General features: G+C 44.2%; 1 protein-coding gene across 2 annotated transcripts; it reads left to right on the plus strand.

Moving 5' to 3' along the window:
* The first annotated feature begins 3,455 nt into the window (after window positions 1-3,455).
* On the plus strand, window positions 3,456-13,772 carry LOC27206675 (homeobox protein unc-4). Of its 2 annotated transcripts, none has more exons than XM_016182480.2 (4): window positions 3,456-4,555; window positions 11,090-11,268; window positions 11,403-11,542; window positions 12,101-13,772. In XM_016182480.2, exons 1-4 carry the CDS (start codon window positions 3,868-3,870, stop codon window positions 12,861-12,863), a joined length of 1,770 nt encoding a protein of 589 aa, XP_016039839.1. In that variant the 5' UTR covers window positions 3,456-3,867; the 3' UTR covers window positions 12,864-13,772. The 2 variants fall into 2 exon arrangements, 1 of the variants encoding a protein (XP_016039839.1); XR_005544528.1 differs by having other exon boundaries at window positions 11,399-11,542; window positions 12,101-12,238.
* Window positions 13,773-21,762: the final 7,990 nt, after the last annotated feature.

Genomic DNA, 21,762 nt, shown 5'->3' on the forward strand with positions numbered 1-21,762 from the left:
GATATTCAATACCTAAATGTTGTGTTATAAAGATCATAAGCATTTCATTTTAAACCAATTAAATACCAGATAGAATTATCCTTGGGCTCAAGGTACACATTATTGAAAATCAAATGTTTAATTGTTTTTCTAAATATGATATTGTAAAGTTCAGGTTTAGAATGAGTCTTAAATAATCTATTCAAAGTACGCATATTGGAGCTCAACATCCCACGCCAATTTGATATCCCCACTTATCATTACTTATTTCCAAATGACATGGAGCAGTTCTTCAATTTCCTGCCTGTCATTCCCTTAGTTTTCATATCCGTCCATATCGCCATGCCGCCCGATTGCCCCTCCCCCTTCGCCGCACCATCGCATTTTCCGCCCACGCCACTGCAGCCATTTGACAGACAAATCAAAGAGACATTTTGAGCGGAAAATTCCCCACAAAGCATCCCACATTCCACATCCAATCCGAGTTGTTTGCGGCCACTTGACTCATTTCCCTGCCTCGCCGGCGAATTTCCCAGTATTCGATTTCCCTGCCTTACTGGTTTTATGTTGCTACGATTTTGAGTGCGCCTATTCTAAGTCAAATTGTTTATGACTATCCTACATTATTTTGCTATTTTTAAGACTATTCATTTGTGGTTAGATCCCTAAAATAATGGGAATAAATTATATTTACGTTTAACAACTTTTTTTTATTTATTTCTGTGCTTTTTTGCTAAAGTTTTAACCTACTTGTATTGTTCATAAACTTCTTACGGCTTATTTGTATGTTTAGTAGTAGTAGTAAAGTAGTAGCGTTTAGTAAATAGTAGGAAATATATTTATATTTTTAGTGGTATGAATAATAGTAATTTATATTTGGAAATTATTAAGCTATGCTATAAGCTATATGTTTTACATTTGCCTTTTTGGTATCAGCACATATGTTTCCTAAAATTTTCCCTATAATTGTAAGGATTTTATAGATGATTTTTATATTATAGTTTGGGTATATTGAAATAGTTAGGGGTTATAGTTAGGGGTATTGAAATATAAGGTAAAATATATACAAATTTATAATGGCTTTCTGCAAATGCATCATTCTTTTTAAATCGATATGTTTACGGACTTTCCGTTACTAAGTCAAATAATCATAGAATCTGAATACCATAACCATTAATTCATTTTTAAATCTTGGCAGTTTCCACTTCGATTTCCATCACATTCACTCGAATAAATTCTGATTAGCCAAACCTTGAGAATAACATAAAAAATATACCCCAATTCCCCAATGTTTCTCTCTCATTATTCGCTCATCATTCCACTCTCTGCATTTCATTTCCTGCTGGAGCGCACAGCAGAAGAAAAGTTTTTCCTGGAAACTGAGAGCGGAAAACTTTTTGCTGGCACAAAAAATAATTAAAATTCATTCGTTTGATTTGCGTGAGGGGTTGCGGGGGCTGAGGGGGCGTTCTGGGGGTGGCCCAAGGACATGGGCGCCGTTGGGGCGAACTTTTGCAACAAACTGTAGCAGAATTAATTAAGTTTCGGTACGCATGGAAATTTTATTAACAAACTGATAGCACAAAGGACAGAGTGGGGGGGGAGGTGTTGGATAGGGAGGGGCTTGGGGCATAGGGATTTCCTTTTCTGGGTGGTTTTTGGGGGGTGGGCTTGCCGCTATTCGCTTTTGGCTTTTCGGCCACTGGCGCTGTAAGTCATTAATAAAGCGAACACCAACCGACAGCGTCAACGTTGCACATGTGACAGGCGGAGGGGGGAGAGGGGTTCGGAATGGTAGTAGCAGTGCAAAAGCAAAGGGATACACGTAGAGAAAATGCGAGTCAAAAGACATCTGGCAGGCCTGCAGTAAAATGCTAAATCAAGAATAACACGATTTTTAAAAGTGAAATCTTTGTCAACGATGTTGAAAGGTATAAAATGGAAGGTATAAAATGGCGAGCATTGCACATTTTTTTCAGTGCAGTATGAAAGATGAATTATTTCGTATCGAAATTTGTTCAATAATTTGATCATTTCTCGCAAAAAAGCAACAGACTCATTTCGACAGTTGATTCAATATATGTTGATTCCCTATATAATCGTAAAATCCAGTGCTCACACTTACCCAAACCTTTTTTTTTTCAGTGCACGAGTAGGGAAGCGAGAGGCGAGCAATTAAGTAACCTGCCAACAAAACATCTGACAGATGAGGGGGTGGCAATAGGGGGCTGTGGGGGGAAAGTCGGGACACCGAAGGGTACTTTACGAGGGGTCTTTACCGTACAATGTCATTGATTGCCAGGCCAGAGTTTTTCCATAAGAAAAAACGGCGTAGGGGTGTTAAGGATGGCAAATGGGTTAAGTGGCAGTGGCCGACTGGCGCTCGATAAAATGAAAATGAATGATTCATGCGCAGCACAGCAGCCGCCCAAAAAAGTTGGGAGATGTCATTCAGAAGGGAAAATTGGGAACGAGGCGTTTATGTCAACAAATTATTACAGAATCTGCCAAAATCTGTTCAGCACATCTAGTATTTTTTCCTTTTTTAGAACCAATTAAAAACAAATAAAACAACACAAAATAATACGGAGTTAGTATAGTAAATATATTCTGCTATTCTGTAATACAAAACCAAACATGTTTCGCTGGAGAAAAGCACTCGAAAACTAACAATCCGGAAGAAAATCCAAGATGTATATATTTTCAAGGCAAGTTTCCCCAGATTATCCAGAGAAACAAATTGATTGTGGAAACCGCCAACAAAGTGCTAACAAATCGGCCAGAAAACGCCTTGCAATCGCTTTCGGGCTAAGCAGCCGCTTCTCCCTTTTGGCTAATTAATTGTTAACGAATTTTCATTTTCTATTTGTCGCAAGGAAAATTGCCATTTATGGTATGGTTATGGCGAAGCTCTCAGCTGGCAGCGCGGCGGCAGAGCGGCGACAGCAACGCCGGCAGCGGCAGCATAATAATTTCATGTCTCGGCAAATTGAAAAAATGCCGCATAACTCCGCCCTGGAAAAGTACGCTCACACACAGTTGAAGAAAATTGAAAACTCTTCAAGTCGTTTTTGGCAATGGCGACGCAGCGCCTTCGCCGCGACAGCGACGGCGACAGCGCAGCCGGAATTCCCCCTATTTTTCCAGACGGCCAATGGAAGTGCTATGCGCGGTGGGCATACGGTTGTCTCGCTCTCACGGCAAAATGGCCACTCAAGGAGAGAGAGGCAGTGAGTGGGCAGAGCGGGATGGCTGATCGAAATTGAAACGGCACATATAAAAATTAAGTGGTTGTTGCTGCGGCTGATGAATTTCCCTCTCGGTCGCACACTCTCGCACAGCAACATGGCAACAATCTACCCGCGCTTGCTCGCTCTCTCTCCCACACTCGCTCACGCTTACGCTCCAGCCCCCCGCGCAAGGGTATGTGCCTCTCGCTCGCACGCTCGACAACGACGACGACGCCGCTTTTCTGGGTTTCCTCGCTGGACGCATCGATTGCTGCGCTCAGTTCAAATTGAATTTTCATTGCGAGCGCGTCTGCTGCTCCTTCACGCTCGCCCTCTCGCTCTTTCGCTCGCCCACTGGCCCACTCGCTCTCTGCCGAGAAAAAAGCTGATAAACGGTGGACAAAACCAAACGAAAGCAAACCGAGACCGAACTTTTGCCCAAGTGCAGTTTTATTTAATCAGTGTGCAAAGACGCGTTGTTTGGTTAACGCCGGCCGACGGCTCAGCGAAGCAAATAAATAAATACAAATAGGAAACACACATATTTTTTTTAAAGTCCTACGCGAGTGAACACCTAGCCCCTGCGCAAAATATAACCCCCTTCTACCGAAATTGTGCATAAATAGACCTATTTTCATGGCCTAAACTACGGACCATAATGGTTTTGGAGACCTCCGAGGGCGATACCAAAAAGTTCCTGACCAACAACAATAACTCGAGTGCCAGCCGAAATAACAACAGCCACAATAACAACAACAACAACAATCACAGTCCCAAGGAAATTCCGGAGGAGACTGGCCGGAGTAGCAGCACCAGCAGTAGCAGCATCCCCAACGCCCACCGGACCACCGCCGGTCAGCTTCTGTTGGGTGGCTCCCCATCGAGCGCCTGCTCCACATCCGTTTCCGGTTGCGGCATGCCCTCCGAGGGCCTCCATCCGACGGCCGCACTCCAGCTTTATGCCGCCGCCGCCCAACTGGCGCCTAATGGCGTCCGCGTACCGCCCTGGGGTCCCTTCCTACAGTTCGGCGTGCCGGGCGTCTTTGGTCCGAACGGACCCTTCCTCGGGCGGCCCCGTTTCGATGCCGCCTCCGCCGGCGGACATCCGAATTCCGCTGCTGCCGCCGCGGCCGCCACGCAAATGGCCGCTGTGAATGCCAGCAATGCGTTCGCCAATCTAACGGGACTGAGCGCGGCGGCGCTGCGGAACGTGAGTGCCGCCCAAACGACGGCGGTGGCGGCCGTCGCCAGTACAGTGGCCACCATCCAGCACCGACTGATGATCGGCAACCGGCAGAGTTTGCCGCCGGCGGGACCACCCAGCGAAGGATCCAACGAGGATGGCGGTAAGTCCAAACTGCGTTGTTTTGCCTCAAACTTTAGATGAAATTACAGTCAGACCTGCGAAGATAAGCATACAGTAGCTCCCGCTTAAGCAAAACTTTATAGGTTTTTTGATTTAAGGAAGCGGTATTTCTTGAATGTAAAAGTGTATATATTGTGGAGTTTTGCTTATATCATTTCGATTAGATGACAACTTCCTTAAACTTTCATTCAATATATACTATAAACTATTAATAAGGTTGCCTAAAAGAGAACCTGATCTAGGAATAAATATTCACTGTAGTTAATGAATTATATTATTTGGTAAAGATTACAAACTTTACGCACTTGATGGCATACAAAGTAATCATTAATGACAATAGAAAGATGCAGGATAATATTTATTATTAGAAAAAGTAAATATAGTTTATGAGATGAGATGTTTTTACAGTTCCAAAGTTTCTTATCTTTAAAAGGGTTGTCTTCAATAATTCACGTTATGTAATGTAATATGGGGTACCTTTAAAGGATTTAGGGATTAACTTGATATAACTAGATTACTTTGCCTCAAGGATTTTGGATTAGCTTCTAGATTATATGTAGTCACACCCGAAAAACCTAGTTTTTTCAAAGAAATGTTGCAGGCAGGTGCTTTTAACTTTTACCAGATAAGAAAAAGCCATCTCCTTGATATTTTCAATGGGATTGCATCCATTCCATCAATATTATCTTCGAACAAAACAACTTTTGAAAAGTGGAGCATACCTAACAATAGGCAATATCTTTCTGTATAAAAGGCTAAGCTTAGTAAATAGAGCCTACAGTTGGTAATTTGCTCCATTTGTCCAAAATCAATGATCCAATCAAGCAGTCCAAACAAAGGCAGCTTTATATGATTGAAACCTCCTACTCGAGTGAATTTCGAAAGCTGATACAAAACTAGCCTTGTATATGGATTAGCTTAGTGGTAAATGATCTTCCACAAAATCATTTCATTCGGATGATGCACAAGTGACTCAATGAGCGATCATCAATTAAGTAATACCGTTAACAGGCTGACGGATCCTAAAGCTAATCGGCGACACGTGTGTGTGGTAGCCTGGAACTCGCGTCACAAGTCGCATTCCTCAGTCTTTCCCATGAAATCAATTTCCAGCGCCAACTTTCGCCGGCTGTTAGCTATTGGGATGTATTCAAAGGCGAGCTCGGAGAACGGAGAACGGGGATCCCAGATCGACAAATGAATTATCAAGTCGCACGGAACACGCGCCTCCTCCATCGCGAGTGGAGGTCAGCGCCGGCTGATCGATCCATTTGGCCAGATCGGCTCGGATCGAATTTCTATTAGCATGTGAATAGGGGCTATAGACGCCATAGCTCCACTCATCCTGCTCGTTATCGGAGCACGGAGCACGGACAATATGCTAATTCATTCAATTAGCCCTGCTAAACGCTTTCCGATTGTCAGCCAGTCAGTCAGTCATTCACGCTGTTTTTGCCCCAATCGAGCATTCTGTATCAGGCGGGCCAGTTGTGCTTGACTTTTGCTACCTGCAAAACACATTTATTGATTTAGCTAATCAGCGATCGATTATTATGTAAAGTCCGATTGATTTCGTTGATTCGATTTAGCATACAAAGTAGTGTGCCAACTGCCAGCGATTGCCGCCTGCTGTGCTCCCCCGGAAAAGGTCGTGGACTCCAAATTGGGCACACATCCATATCCATGGACCATGGCGATCCATAAACAATAAACAAATTGACTGACCCATGTCGTGCTAAAACTGAGGCAACACACGATTTTCAAAGTGTGACCGGTAACTCTTTGTTTTGCCTTTCAATTGGCCAAGATCCCTTGCCACATTTGCCACTAACTTCCAAGATTGCAACCAAGCCTTAAATTCAGTAAAAATATTAATATTCGTATTTATGACATGTATCAGGTATCAATATTTCATTTACTGTCACTTCTTATATTTACGAATGTTAAAACATACATATTTTCTTGGCCACGTACTCACAAGTTTGTGTAACCTTTGGGTTAAGAAACATAACCCATACCCTAGAAAGAGCCAATTAAGATCTCCAGCACTTGAACAGCTTAAATGGCGAAGCTCATTGGGTAATCAAACAATTGTCTAACCTATTCCGTAATCGTTACAATTCCGGGAAACTCTTGTTAGCCAAGAAAGATCACTTTTCCCATTGATGATGAATTAAGTTCATCTTGTTTGCGGTAAGCGCGACTTACTTTCTTTCAATTCGTTTGGCCGGACAATTGGAGGGGCGCAATCACTAGACCCGAAATTGATGGGACGCCATTTGCTGTGATCGCCCAGTTGGCCATTAAGTGGCGACTCGGAACTCGGAGCTGGAAAACCGGACTGGTCACTGGTCACCACTGGCCAGTTGGCAGTTGCCAGAGCGAAGCAGAGATCGTGGCTCATTGACCAATTAGCATTAACAAATGATGGCTAGTTGGTGTAATTATGGCCATAATGCATATATCCAAAGGCGGGGCGTTAGCAGGGGGCGTGTTCGCCCGCTTGTTGTAATTAACTGCACTTGGCTGGGCTTTGGGTGTGGGTTTGGGCCTTCGAGTTCTTCTGTCCCCAGATCGGGGACTTAATTAATTGCCAGCCAACGCAGGGGCACTTCCTTCTTGAAAAGTAATTATTAATTTGATTTGATTCAATTTGATTAGGCTGGCGATTGTGCAGATTGTGGATACGAAGGAAGAGTGGGTGTTTTCCCTCTTATATTTTTTTTTGGTTTTTTGTCTGAGCTTGTGGCAGAGGCAGGGTTGCCATCGCACTCGTTGCTCATTAATCATTTTGCGGCAGAGAGTTGACATGCAACCAAAAGTCTGCGATTTCGATGGGCATACGTACGTAGGTACATATATAGGTAGATGGGTGTGGGTGGTGGTGGAGGTGGTGAAGGTGGTGGAACGTCATCATCATCGTCGTGACGTTTACTTGCCGTTGCTCATTTCACGCCGGAAATGAAGAAACTGTCATAAGGCGATCGGAATCATTTATCATGCGATTTTCAGTTTACCATCACACAGCGGCGCCATTTTGTTTTCTTCTTGTCTTGTTTTCTGGTCCTAATGAATTCCGTATAGCCAAAACCCGAAAAGGGGTTTTTGCGGGGAGTGCACATACATACATATACACATAATTGTAGAGCACTTCCGTTCCGCCTTCAAAACGGAAGTTGGCTCATTGATGGAACGGCGGAATGATGGCATGAAGGTTCCATTCCGCCGGAGGAACTGACTGACTGACTGACTGAATGATAAATCGTTTCGCACTCCGTCTCCTCAGATTTAGTCGCATTCTCGATTTTCAGTGTTCTTATCAAAAATGGTTATACCCGTTGGCTTTTTAAGTATTTCCGCCTTTTAATGGGTTTTTTCTTCAGTACAAGACTTTATTTTCGTGTGACTGGAAATGAGGTGATTTTCTCAATTATGATTGTTGGAGAACCTTTTCATTTTATCATATTGTTTATGATTCATAACTACATATAAGTTCTTTGAGCATCAGCAGCATTATATTACACTTATTTTTCATGTTTGTAAAAACTTTTTATCAAAAACTTCTTTCACGTGATTACAACCTTTGGAAAATTGTATGTACCTCAACAAATTGTGATAATCACTTACATATGTAAAGTCGTCCACAACTTAACGTTGTTAATGGATTGTACGCCTTGTATGTCCACATTTTTGAAAATGTTTAACTTTCGATAATTATGGGCTTGTTTTTGATACTCAATACTTACAAGAGTGCTCTCATTAGATTTTGGGAATGTAATAAACAACTCACACCCCTTTTGAATACCCTACCCGTGCGCCTCTGCCATACACCCCTTTTGGACCCCCTTCTCCACCCTTAACTTTTAGTGTTCTCTCCTTCACCTTATCGCCTTCTACTTTCCTTTGCTTTCCTGTCTTACCTCTTTTTTATATTTTCGCTTTAATTTTTATGACTTAAGTGGCTCGCCCGCGAGAATCGAGGGGGTCGAATGGAAAGGGGGGCGAAGGACGAAAGGGTGGGGGTGTGGTGATTGGCGACTGGAGTGTGTGTGTGTATGGTGTGTGCGACTGGGTAACTGTTATATTGCCTGGCTGACGCGAGCTGTAAACGAAAATAGCTTGCCACGGAATGTGACTGGGGCATGCAACAACATACACATACACTCGTACCCTCTGATTTTGCCACCTTCCTTGCATACCCTAACTAAGGGTGTTCGAATTTTAGCCACTCACTGAGAAAAGTATCTTCAAAATGTTTGTTAGATGTCTTTAATTTTAAAAGCTGGGATGAAGCCTTGATGAGTCTGCTCCAAAACTGAGCAGAGATAATCATTATAGAGTGAATTAATTATAAACATTTGTGGAATCCTGGAATATAGTGCTTAATTGTATGTCGCGTCTTAGATCTTTAATTTATCAGATTAATGTTTCATTTTCAGTTTTATTTTCCGTTGCGTTTCTGTTTCGTTCCCCCTGCTCGTCGTTTTGAGGATTTTGGGTGAAGTGAATCAATGCGACGTTGCCAAATTTCAGTCTGCTCGCTGCACATTGTTGAATTGCATGCTGCATATATGTACATGGCATACTGCATATTGCATATGGCCCATTGCAAACTGCACACTCGGGGCGTGCAATAATCATAATAAATTTCAATTATCGTTTGCATTTGCTCCCACACTCGCTTCTCGATCTCGTTTCGGCGGTGCAACTCGCCACTCACAAATCGCAAAGAGCCAAAAACATGAATTATGTTCCAGTCGTCGGGCACTCCAAATGAATGCTCCCCCAACCGCCCACCCCCCGCCCCTCTTTGATAGAATAGAAACCGCCCTCGGCTCCCCTTTGAGCCGCCCCTGTTAACTTGGCCTGTTATTATTAAGTCATTTGAATGCACTTTGTGCAGGCCATCTCGCTCGCACCGCGGCACCTTATTGAGTCGGTGTTTGTCGCTTTTGGCTTTAATGTCTCCATTATTGTTGTGTATTTGGCCGTGTTTTGTTATTGAGTTATTAACCTCTCTCTTTGGCACACCGAATCGCTGGAAACAAACGAGTTTCCGTCCTTACTTTCCCTCGCAGGCGTGAAAGAGATGGGCAGAGGGGCGCGTTACAGTGCGGCACGCATAATTAGGTACACTTAACAGCAGAATGCAAGCCATTCATTAGGGGCGTCCTCTTGTTATTGCGCTTTAATGTCGGGTGTGCGTATGCAGTAGGTAGGTAGCCAACCATTGTGGCAAGGCCGCCAAAGGGGGCGGGCATGGGAGGGGGTGGTGTCCGGAGTACGGAGCGTACAGAGTACGGAGTACAGTGTCTGTCTAAAAACCCAAATTAATGCGATTACAAAGTCAGCTGAGTGGCGGCGCTTTGAGTGGTCGCTTCATCGGCCGACGGCACAATGCTAAGCCACTAAATGGCTCATTGTATGCCATGCATTCATTTCGCTGGAAAGTGAGTCGAGTGAATAATTGCAGTGGGCGCATCAGCAGTGTTGTATTTAGTGCCCATCGATGCCGGTGTATCGATTATTTCGATTGGCATGTGCGGATAGGATGATTCAATGAGTTCAAACATTGGTAGTTTTTACTCTTATGACAGAATTTATTATTAGAATGATTAACTATGATTGATTGTACAAATAGTATTATTTGCTCCCATAAATTAAGCAAGTGTTTGATGTGAGTTAACTTTATTTACATTTCACGTTTCTGTCTTACTGCCCTGCGCTGTGTTTTGTGGCCATCATCTAATGTCCAAACACCTTGGGTCCTTTAACCTTCCCCATTTCTCAAAATTCAACCGTGTTCCTTTGGCCAGATCCAAGTTAATTTGATAAATTGCGCTGCCTTTTGCATGCATTCGCTGTGAATGTGAGTGTTGGCCACGCCCCCTTCGGGGTATATAATCTAAATATAGGAAACTATAGATAGGATCGTATGGGATCTGGTGGAACCGGGCACATAATGGTGCGTCAGGAGCAGGGAAACGTAATTAAATTGTTTCGTTTTTATTGTGGGCCGGCGGCTGGGAATTGAAATTGGGAAAATGGGAGGGGGGAGGGGGAGCTATGAGTTATAACACGATACCATATAGCATCTACGAAATACAGGGGGGACACTCGATTGTGGCCCCTTTGGCGGTGTAATTGAAATATATGATTATGAATATTTATGCATTCCGTGTGTGCCTCTGTGCGTCGGCTAATTTAAATAATTTTCCAACACTTAATTATAGGGTTTTTAGTGTCGGTTACAAAGTGTTTTGCGCCCATGTTCCCAATACGTTCGTATTCCGTTTTCCATTTTTGGGTCATTTTCGGGGTCCCATGTGTGTGGAGTTCGGTGGTTAGTTTTTGGTTTTCGGCTTTTGGGTTTTTCGGTTTTGGCACCACCACCCTAATTAGTTTTAATAAGCCAACTCCCACCCGTCCGGCAGGCGAATATTAATGACTCTATTCTCGTGTTTTTGAATCCCATTTCATTTAGATTTCCCCATTCTCCGTTTGTTTTCCCTAGGTTTTCCCGGCGACGGCGACGACGACAGCAGCGCGGCCAAGCGGCGCAGGTCGCGCACCAACTTCAACTCCTGGCAACTGGAGGAGCTGGAGAGGGCCTTCTCCGCCAGCCACTATCCGGACATCTTCATGCGGGAGGCCCTGGCCATGCGGCTGGACCTCAAGGAGTCGCGAGTTGCGGTGAGTTTAGTTCCGATCGATGCGAATGTAGTTATACCCTATATAAAAAGAGATAGCCCCCTTTCTCTGAACCACACATACATATGTCCTTTTGCGAGCACCTTTGCTGAGATTATACGCTTTGTTCCAGATAGGTATGGTTCCAGAATCGACGTGCCAAGGTGCGTAAGCGCGAGCACACGAAGAAGGGACCCGGCCGCCCCGCCCACAACGCCCAGCCGCAGACCTGCAGCGGCGAGCCCATTCCGCCCAACGAGCTCAAGGCCAAAGAGCGGTAAGTAAGCCGAAATTGAATCCAGTTAAAAAGTAACTTTAAACCGCAAGCGGGCCGTGATAAACATGCAATTTAATAGCTATACCAAATGCTCAACTGCACATCGAATATCGATTTTGATCACCAGCAACATATTAAAATTCAATCATTTGCGAAATTGCATATTCAAGTTGTCATAAACAATGTGATTTCGTAAAATGTACACCTTTCAAACGAGCCATCATTTTGCATTTCCAATTAAGTCGATTAAGACCACAGACGATTTGATCTTTGTTATTTTTTGAACATTTGTTAAGTGATATTTTTGAACTTACAGCTGTATAGCCATTGTTAAGCTCAAGTAATTTTGGTCATTTATCAATTTGTATAGTGATATACTTGTCAGGACCCAGTTTTATGAATCTTGGCTTGGGACAAGATTTGCCAATAGCTTTTAGTTCTTCTTGACCAGAAGTACCACAATCTATTCAAATATTGTATATATAACAAAACCAATTGGGACTTAGCTAATACTAAACCGAACTTTCCGCCCTTTTCCCTCCTTTTTACATCTTCCAGAGCCCGTCGTCGAAAGAAGCTGGCCAAGGCCATCGACCGGCAGGCGCGGAAACTACAGGCTAAGGGCATCACCGTGGACCTGGAGGCCCTCAAGGCCGAGTACATATCACAGCACAAGGCGAACGGCACCTTCTCCGATTCGGACCTGGAGGACGATGGTATCCAGATCGACGTGGTGGGCGGCACGGACAGCGACGACGAGGGCGACAGTGACGCCGTCAGCCCGGTGCGTCTCGGTGGCGGAGGAGGTGGTGGCGGTGGCACAGGAGGCGGCGGAGGTGGTGGAGCCTCCTCGTCGCTCCACTGCGGACTGGATGGCGATGGCGACAGTTCGCGGGCGGGCAGCTTCATCGGCGGCGGCGGCAGCCTGGGGAGCCCCAGTTCGGTGGCTCCACCCTCGATGCTCTCCAATGGAGCGGTCCAGTTCGGCAAGCTGGAGCCGATGGATGGCAATGAGTCCGAGGAGCGGGACAGGGAGCGCGACTCGCCAAAGCCGCTTCTCTTTCCCGCCAAGGCCTTCCACCAACTGAACCTGCAGAGCAGCCAACAGCACCACGGTCTGTTGGTGGGGCAGGGTCAGGGATCGGGATCTGGACACGGGCACGGGCACCAGCACAACCACCATCAGCACCACCTTCACCATGGCAGTGCATCCGCCTCGGCGGCGGCGGCAGTGGCCAATCTGGTGCACCAGACATCGCCGATCAGCATGCGCCGGAGCAATCCCTTCAGCATCGAGTCCTTGCTGTTCAACAACACGTGAGGCAACCACGCGAGGATCACGATCCGGCCGAATCCCCTCGAGACCTATTTGATTTCCGCGTTCCTAGAATATTTTGCTCAACTTATTTCCACATCTCCCACTCTAAGTTTCCCCATTTGTATGTATCTTCGGTTCAGAGCTTGAATATTCCCTAAGTGATTTATTTATTCAAATGTAATGTGTAGTGCATTTTTTTATTTTTATTTTTAATTTTTTTTTTTTATCTTAGACCTTGTTCCCCGAGAGAGACTAAATTAGTGTTGTAAATGAATTTATTATTTGTACTGCGTATATATACTATAAATAACCTTTTTTTTGAGTGGCTGATGCCCAAAGCAATGCTTGAAACATGAATAATATAATTATGTAATAGAAGTCTATTGACTAAGGACATTTTTTTTCAAAGTGTGAGTGCGATTGAATGTGTGTTTCTGTGTGTGCGTGTGAGAGAGCCTGTGTAAAAATGTAATTTAATTTAGCAAAACAAGAGAAAACCAATTGACGATGGGAAACACAAAGAATTGCATAGAAATCCACGAGTTAAGTAAGCGAATTTTTTTTGTGTCGAAAAAAGCAGGCTAGAATATTACAAATATGAGAGAACCCACACAATATTACGTATAAATATGCAAAGAACGGCGAAATGGCTGCTAAAATTATATTGTATCTAAAAACTGATTGTCAAACAAGAATAAAATGCGAATCTGTAAAGAGAGAAAAACCACATAAACAACAAATTACGATTATTATTTCCCCCTTTTCATTTCGAGTCGAGCTTAACCACAATAAACAAAACACACGAATAAAAAACTGCGCAAGCCCCGAAAGGCCCCTCTGAAAATTACCCAATTCCCAATGAAATGGAATTCAATAAATGGCAATTTAAATGGCATCAAAAATACACTTAAATCTGATGTTTGAAAAGTGTTTTCCTGGAGCAATGGCGTGCAAATCCTTTGCGAGTGCCCCAAGTGGCTGCAAAGGATCTCCTAATGGCACGGACATCATCTTTATACGGCCCATTAATATTATGGACCTGCAACATCTAGAAATATATCAATGGAATTGAAATCTGACCCTTTATCAGCTTGAAATACATCAATGGAATGGGTTTATGGTTAAGTTCAGCAGCTAAAAGAGTCCATTTCCTATGGAAAATTTTGAAGAAATGGTATTTTTAATGTTCCATTCCTTGACGGCGTTGAAACATATTCATGTCTGTGTTTTTTAAAGATAAATCTAAATCTAAACATACATAACTGTATTCAGAGGATTACAGATTTCCGATTTGGTTCGTTTAAAGTCAAATATCTACTCGTCAAATGTCTACTCGTCAAATATCTACTCGTTTGAAGTACATACACAAACCATTGCAAATAGGCACTTCTCGCCATAGAACTTGTGATAACACAGTTGCAGAACTCAAATGCTTTACTTTCCAAAGTTCGCCAGGAATCGTATTGAATCGTATTACATATAGATTAGAGTTACCCAATCAATTAGAGACTGACCAAAAACCAAAGCACTTGAAATTGGAACAACAAGTTTTCGAGTTGAGCCCATTAATCAGGCTGCAACTCAGGCCTCAAATCGGTCGGTATGTTCATAACCGATTTGCGGTTGGGCAGAGGCATCGGTTTTATTTTTTTAAGTTTTTGTCTTTTTCTTATGAAAGTAAGAAGAGAGCCCCCATGGAGCTGCAAGTCTTCGGGGCTGCGGGAATGAGCGGCAAACCTGTCCTGTCGTCGAAGGCCGGCGAAGTGTCAATTGAATTTGCATTCGGGCAGCGGCCAATCTGCTTGCGAACGGTACAACCGATTAACCGTTTCGGCTTCCTCGCAGCGGGGGCGGCGGCGGATGCGGCAAAGGGGGCGGGGCATGGGCAGCGGCCTGGAGCGGTCGCTTTCATGGGAATTTGTGGTGGTGTAGTTCATTTCATGGCAATTTTATTGCTTATTAATTTTTCAGTGTTTGCGCTTTCGCCCCTCCTCCTGATCCCCTTTTTTGATCGCAGCCCCCCTCTATGAAAGAAACCCCCGCCCCGCCGCCGCTGTGTTTTCGTGGCATGCTGTTAATGGCTTCACCTGGTTGTTATTGTTGCCTGTTGATATGATTATTACGTTTATGGATTTTAATAATTGTGCATGATTTGGAAGATTTTCCACATCTTCATCTCGATTCTTCCAGCCGCAGTCTGCGGACTCGTGCCCCCGTGGTGCGTTCATAACTTCTTTGGCATTTCTTTCTTTTTCACTTTATTTTCTTGTGGCTCAATTACTTTTCGATGCAAATCAAATTGGCCGCTCTTAACCATTCTTCACACGTTTTTCATTAGGTTTATTTGTGCGTACGAGCTTGTCCGTCCGCACACAAATAGTCAGTCGATCTCCATTCCCAGCTCCTTAAACCTGACCGGCGATAGTGAATACCCATCGTGGCCTTTTGCTTCGGCTCGCGCTTTGTTGTAAATGAGTTTTTTATTGAGCTGAAAATATTTTTGTTAAGCTTATTGTTCATTCCCTGATTGTTTATTGGAGGCCAATCGACGTTTCGGCCATGGGTTCGGCATTTCGGACTGCGATGTGCGCTACAATGTATCTAATAGATGGAAGTAGCGAAACAAGTGATAAAACAAAGTTTTTCGAAAATATGGAATTTGATATGTTAGCAAGCGCTATCAAATATTACTGATGGGAATACAGCACTTAAAATTTTTTGTTAAGAACTTAAGACTTGTTAAAATGTTAGTTTATGTTACCCCAACTATATTTAAGTTTCAGCCTTGTTCCTGAGAAAACCGAAATGCCCGAACTGTGAACGAGAAATAGTGGTCCATGGTGCTGGCGATGATGATGATCACCCTACGTTATAGCGCTTAATCGAAATCAATAAAGTTATTAAAGCGACGCTTTTAAGTTTTCTGTAACAGATTCTTAAGCCAACAACAAGGGGCCCCAAACAAAGGTGCCCACAATGGGGATTAGCGCTCCATCGTAAAGCGGGCAAACAGCAAACCGTCTCGGGACTCTGGGACTCTGATTTCGATGCGATGCGAGCCGAGTGAATCAGTGGATCCCAGAGATGATTGTCATAATTATGGGCATTTTGGTGTTTGCCGCTCTCTCGACTTATCGACTGGGTCTCGCCGGCTCGGGAGTTGCTTCCATTTCAATTTCGCAGCGGGGGCTTCGCGTTCGGAACGAGATGGACGGAACGCTAATCAAAGTGTTTATCGTGGCCCGATCGTTTGTATTATGATTTTTGATGCCTTAATTTATTCACACTCTGAATAAACGTGCAACATGAGTCGACTTGGTGTTAATCTTTGCGCCTTGTGCCCCTTCGTTTTCTATTTGCCTTTCGAACGCTTTTCAATTTTCACAGCGGGCATTCCGGAGGGGTCAACTATCAAACTACCATACTACCATACTACGAAACTACCAGGCTGCCAAACTCCAAACTCCCCAAATCCGGACTCTCATCCATCCAAACAATGTTTGTAATTTATTTCATTGTGCGATGATTAGCAGCATTTCTCGTCTCGGCCTTTCTGGTTGCTGCTGCTCCACTTTCTTTGTTTTGATGCCGTGTTAAGATCTCGTCGATCGGAGCATCGCGGCCTTATTAGTTCATAGTTATGGTTATTGGCATAGTTTATGACCCCCAGATCCGAGTGTTCATCCGCTCCATTGTGCGTTGCGCAGGCAGTAGGCAAGTAGGTAGTAGTGGCCGGTGCTGCTAGGCCACAAATTGAAAAACCTCTGCTCGGGCCAAAAGGGAAAATCTGGGCATATTGTTATAATTGAGTTTTGGGTTTTCTACCCATCTTCCTTCTAGTTTTCTGTGTTGTTTTTTTGCTGCCACGCCCTAGAGAGTAGCTATCTGCGAGTTTATTACGGGGGTTGGCTCAACACGGGGCGCTGACACCAAATATCATAATAATGAACTCCGGAGAGTTCCAGCGCCTGGACCGACGACGACCGGGTGTGAGTGACTTTTAATTTACTTCAAATCCGTACTCAACTACATGACTCCCGTGGGTGCACGCGGGGGGAGGGGGTAGAAGACCGGGGCAGGACCAAACGCTCCCCCCATCCACCCACACTCGTTTACTTTGTCCTTACGCCCTTGCCCGCTGCGGCAAGTGGCACGTCCTCCACGGAGCACTCACCTCGAACCCGGGTCCTGCAGGTCCTGTCCGCTGGGTTATGACTTCGGTATCTGGCGAGCAACCACCGAAGAAGCCCCGGCCAACACTGGCCAACATGGCACAGGTTTCGCATTCATGGAAAGAGACCAGTTCCTTCATTATACGCCACACGCCAAAAAATTATAATATTCGAAACAATAATTATAATTCGTATATTTTAGTAAATTTAATAAAAAGCGTAATCAAATATTTAAAATCCTACATCGACCTAAAATTCTTTTTAGGTAAATATCTCTACCTATATCGCACGTTACACCACACACTGTAAGCACAAACCCCTATCTTGTAGTCCAGTGTACGCAGCAAGTGAAGTCAAAACTTTTCATATTTTGCCACCCTCGAACGTGATTGCCTCTCTTTCCCTCCAGCGCCTGTCACATCTAGCCGTCTCTGTTTGCCAGCGCACATCATTAATTTGTTATACGGAGATTATCTATTTTTATTGTTATTAATGGCAAACAATTTATTAAGCCAGCCGCCGAGACGAGGACTCACACATGCCAGGACGTGGAAAACACGGAAAATAGGGAAAAGGACCTCCAGTCAGGAGTAAGTGACTGCTGTGGATGTGCAGGGGAATCATGTAAATCAAGGAAGTTTCACTAAACTACGTGCGGGTGTTGCCGCAGATGGATTGCTCATTATGGGCTGGCCAAAACCAGATGGATATGTATGTAGGTGGTTGTAATGGGCCAGGGGTGGCTGGCGAAGGGGGCGGTAAATGGACCGGCAGCTGTGTAAGGTGTTGACGTCCTGCACTTTGCATTTATTATTGTTATTGTTATTGCCCGCCATTCAACTACACAGGAAAAACATGGAAATTAAAGGGTATAAAAGGATACTCAATAGTTTGTAACCGAAACTGAATCAAGAATCATTTGAAATCCACAAATAAAAGAAATAACTTAATTTAACTCGTTTCATTAATTGAATCTTATTCTGTATACATTTCTATTTAACTTGAAGTTAAATTTTCTTTCTGTGCACTTGAGTTGAAAGGTGAGCGCCTGCTCCTTGAGGTCCTGGCTCCTTTGGTCAAAGGCTCATTAGTATGCGCAGCGTCCGCAAAACTGTTTATTAGGGTCATTAGCGAGGCCTCAACACGCCTGCCCTCGTGGTCCTCCGAGCCGGATCCGCCACCTCCATCGCAAAACTTTCTGCCCCTTTTGCTGTCCGCTCTGTCCGCAAAAAAAATAAATGGAATCGTCTCAATTGCAATTCCATTTGATGCTGTAAAATCGAAAAAACCAACAGCGCATACAGTCAATATTAAATAAGCATAGCACAATAAATTCGATTCCAATAAATCCAATTAGTCATGGGCAAATTGTTATTGAAGGCAGCGCCTTGTCAGTTGGCTCGCAGACTCGAAAACTCTCAAGACCCCCTGATACCCCCTATAATTCATGATCTGCTTTGCTTGATAAGCCCCTTGATAAGCACTCAAACGGCAGCCTGATAAGCGGACGAGAAAATATTAAAAAAAAAGAAAAAAAAGAGATGAAAATGAAATAAAGCCAAATAAATTAGAGGGGTTGACAGAGACGAACAATTCTCGTTACTTGTTTTTGCGCCTTTTTCCCGGGGGACACAACTTTTGTGCCCGCCGAGCAATTGAAATGCATCGAATTCAAATGAAATGAAATGAAATGAAATGTCTGTGCGTCTGTGGGATTGGGGCTGGGGGATCGTCTTTCTCCGATTTCCGTGATGTCAAAAGGCCCGTTTAGACAAATGAGATAATTGGCTACATGGATTTATGTGCCATGCGAGCGCAGTGCGTTTCTCCTCGTTTTTTGTGTGATTTATTTAATAAGCAGAAGGGGTCGACTGCTGCCATATACATATGTACATATGTACATATATGTCTGTACACATACATATTCATGTGCCCTGATAAAGCACCCACATCGCACATGTCCAGATCCGTTGCCATATTCCGATTCCGATTCCCATTTCCATATGTCCAGGCTGTAAAAATTTATTGGCCATCAGTCACAATTGCCAATGCGCTCGGCAATGGCTGCGAATTGTGGCAATAAGTTGCACGCGCGCTCCGATAAGCCCCGCCCCCAACGCCCGCCGCCCACCGCTTTGGTCCACTGCCCCCCGAGATTTTCCTTGAGCAGGATTCGCACACTCTATGTTGGATTTCACTCGTTTTGCCAGTCGGGCCAAAGCGGCGTATGAGCAATGTTACTTTATACAAGGAAATTAAACAATATTATTAATCATATGAATAAAACCAAGGAAAAATATGAAAGCTTAGATATAATTATAATACATATATTGATGACAAAAATGGTAGTGAGATATATCCTAAGATCGATCTTTGACTCTCAACAGATCATTTGCTAATCACATAATTATACATAGTATGCAAATCTATATATATTATATTAATAATTATGATTTTATTCCTTAAATCATTTTTTTTCTTAACGAACCTATTATACATTAATGTCATATAATAACATTTTATATATTTATAGGCATAAAAGAGCACCTACAAATTGGCTATAAAAAGGTGCAGAGCAGATTCAGCTTTCTTCTTGCTCTCTTTTCCTACCAGCTTCAAATGTCCATCATTTTTTGTCCCGGTATTTCGGTGATTGGGGATGAGGCATGGGGGATGCGGGGGAAAGCTCCCCAAAAAGCCAGCCAAGCACATGGGTGGCTGACCAGCTCTTTTCAAGGGATGCGATTGTGTGTGCCGGGCAGTGAAATAATGGCGCCCAATAATATTAATACGTTCGCTCGTTATCAAATTGCGTTTGCATGCAAAATGGACGGATTGCTGTTCCGTCCCTGGTGCATGTATAGTACATATATACGCAGAGCCCCCCGATATCATATTATGTACGGGGATTCCAGCTCCTCCTTCTCCTGCTTCTCCGCCTCCTCTTGCTCCTCCGTCCGTTTGCCGGACATGAAATGGACATGAAACGAGCGCCATATTTAAGAGCCGTACGTGATTTGTGGCAGCTCCCCGTTTTGCTGGTCTTCTAGCCGGAGTTTCCTTCTCTTTCGCCGCCGCCATAAAACGGCCTAAACAATAAAGCGGGACTGGAAAACGTGGGAAACGTGAGCGGAAAGCCCGAACGGCACGGAGGTGACAACATGCCAATGCAAATAAAACGGAGCCGGCGCAAAACTTTATTTAATTTGAAAGCTAAAAATATAAAATAAATTTTCCACATTGACTTTTACACCAACAATTTGGGCAGCGCCGGCAGTCGTAAACCTTCGCCGCCCACAATGTCAGTGGATCTGGAGAACCCCGACTCGTAGCCCTCAACCCGTAACCCGTAACCCGTAACCCTCGACCCGTAATCCGTATCCGTAACCGTTCCGAAATGGCAAACTGCGAGCGTAACCAAAAACCGTACGCAAAGTTACGATAATCGTTTATTGAAATGCAAATTTTTTGCTGATTTTGCCGCTTTTAGAAGTCAATTTGAGTTCGAGTTTGCTTTTTTGTTTCGTCATTTGTTTTGTGGGTGAGATTTTTTTAGCACTTGTATTATGATTGTCTAAGTCCCGAACCGAGAGACCCCGCAATAAAATCGCACAGCCATTTGGCAAGTGTAAATTTGCATATTAAGGAGCAAAGTCAACCCTGGGGTGCCATATGCTGAGTTGTCACCTGCTATTTGTATAATTGGACGGTTAGTTTGACTTAACCCCAGTGCAGCAAACATTTCTATGGACGAACCCATACCCCTAACATACCCTTTACAAAATCGATCGATCCATCAGAAATCAAAACGCAAAATCTCATTAATTTGACAGGGCAAAAGGACTCGGATTTCGCCCTATCCGGCGCACTGGGAAACGTAAATATTTCCGCTAGGGGGGTACGCAAGGATACAAAAAGATGCTGACGATAAGGTCCTGCGGGGCGAAAACTGGAACTGATGCAACTGTCAAATTGTCAGGGACTCGGAGTTTTCAAAAACCAGATACTCTCATTCCGATTCGATGGGGTGGCTGCGGTTTTTGAGCGCGGGCCTTACTATTTACAAAACTGCAAGATACGGCTGATAAGATAAATAATTGGAATATGAAGCTGGTACGAGCCGCCCCCTTCACACCTCCTGGCCCACTGTTTGTGCCCAGGAATTAGACACACACACACACACAGTGTTGAAAGTGTGACATGTAGGCGGGTGTGTGTGTGTGTGTATGTCTGCTCTCATTCTGTTTAATCACAGCAAATAATTAAATGTCCATTTCACAGGCGCAACGTCAATGTCGCCGCTGCCCCCTCACCCCTTACCCCCTCGCCCTTCGACCGTTCGATATATATGGGATATAGAAGGGCCGAATCTGGATTCGAAATCTGAACCCGACCCCTCGACCTCGATGGCGATGCGACACGTGTGCGACAAGCGGCATTTGTATTAAGACTTAATTTAAGTGCTTATCACCCAAAACAAATCAACGCACCCCTCCTCCCCCCCTCCACTATGCCCGATACTTACCCCGCCCCCGCCCCCGGCGCACTGTCATGTGACATTTTGTATGAGTAACGCTCACCTAATGAAGATATTAGACTCGCGCACACACACACACACACAATGCCCCCACCACCCACACCCACTTCCACCCACAACTACATACATATATGCTCCATTCCTGACCAGACATCGGCGATAACGCTGCGAGTAGTGGGGCTTGATTTTGGCA

This window comes from Drosophila simulans, chromosome X (assembly GCF_016746395.2).
Source record: "Drosophila simulans strain w501 chromosome X, Prin_Dsim_3.1, whole genome shotgun sequence".
Lineage (NCBI taxonomy): Eukaryota > Metazoa > Arthropoda > Insecta > Diptera > Drosophilidae > Drosophila > Drosophila simulans.

Bases quoted from the DNA above. Each gene is read 5' to 3' on its own strand.
- LOC27206675 (XM_016182480.2), top strand. From the start codon at position 3,868: ATGGTTTTGGAGACCTCCGAGGGCGATACCAAAAAGTTCCTGACCAAC. The intron at 11,269-11,402 runs GTGAGTTTAGTT...TGTTCCAGATAG, and splicing joins TCAAGGAGTCGCGAGTTGCG to GTATGGTTCCAGAATCGACG. The intron at 11,543-12,100 runs GTAAGTAAGCCG...TACATCTTCCAG, and splicing joins GAGCTCAAGGCCAAAGAGCG to AGCCCGTCGTCGAAAGAAGC.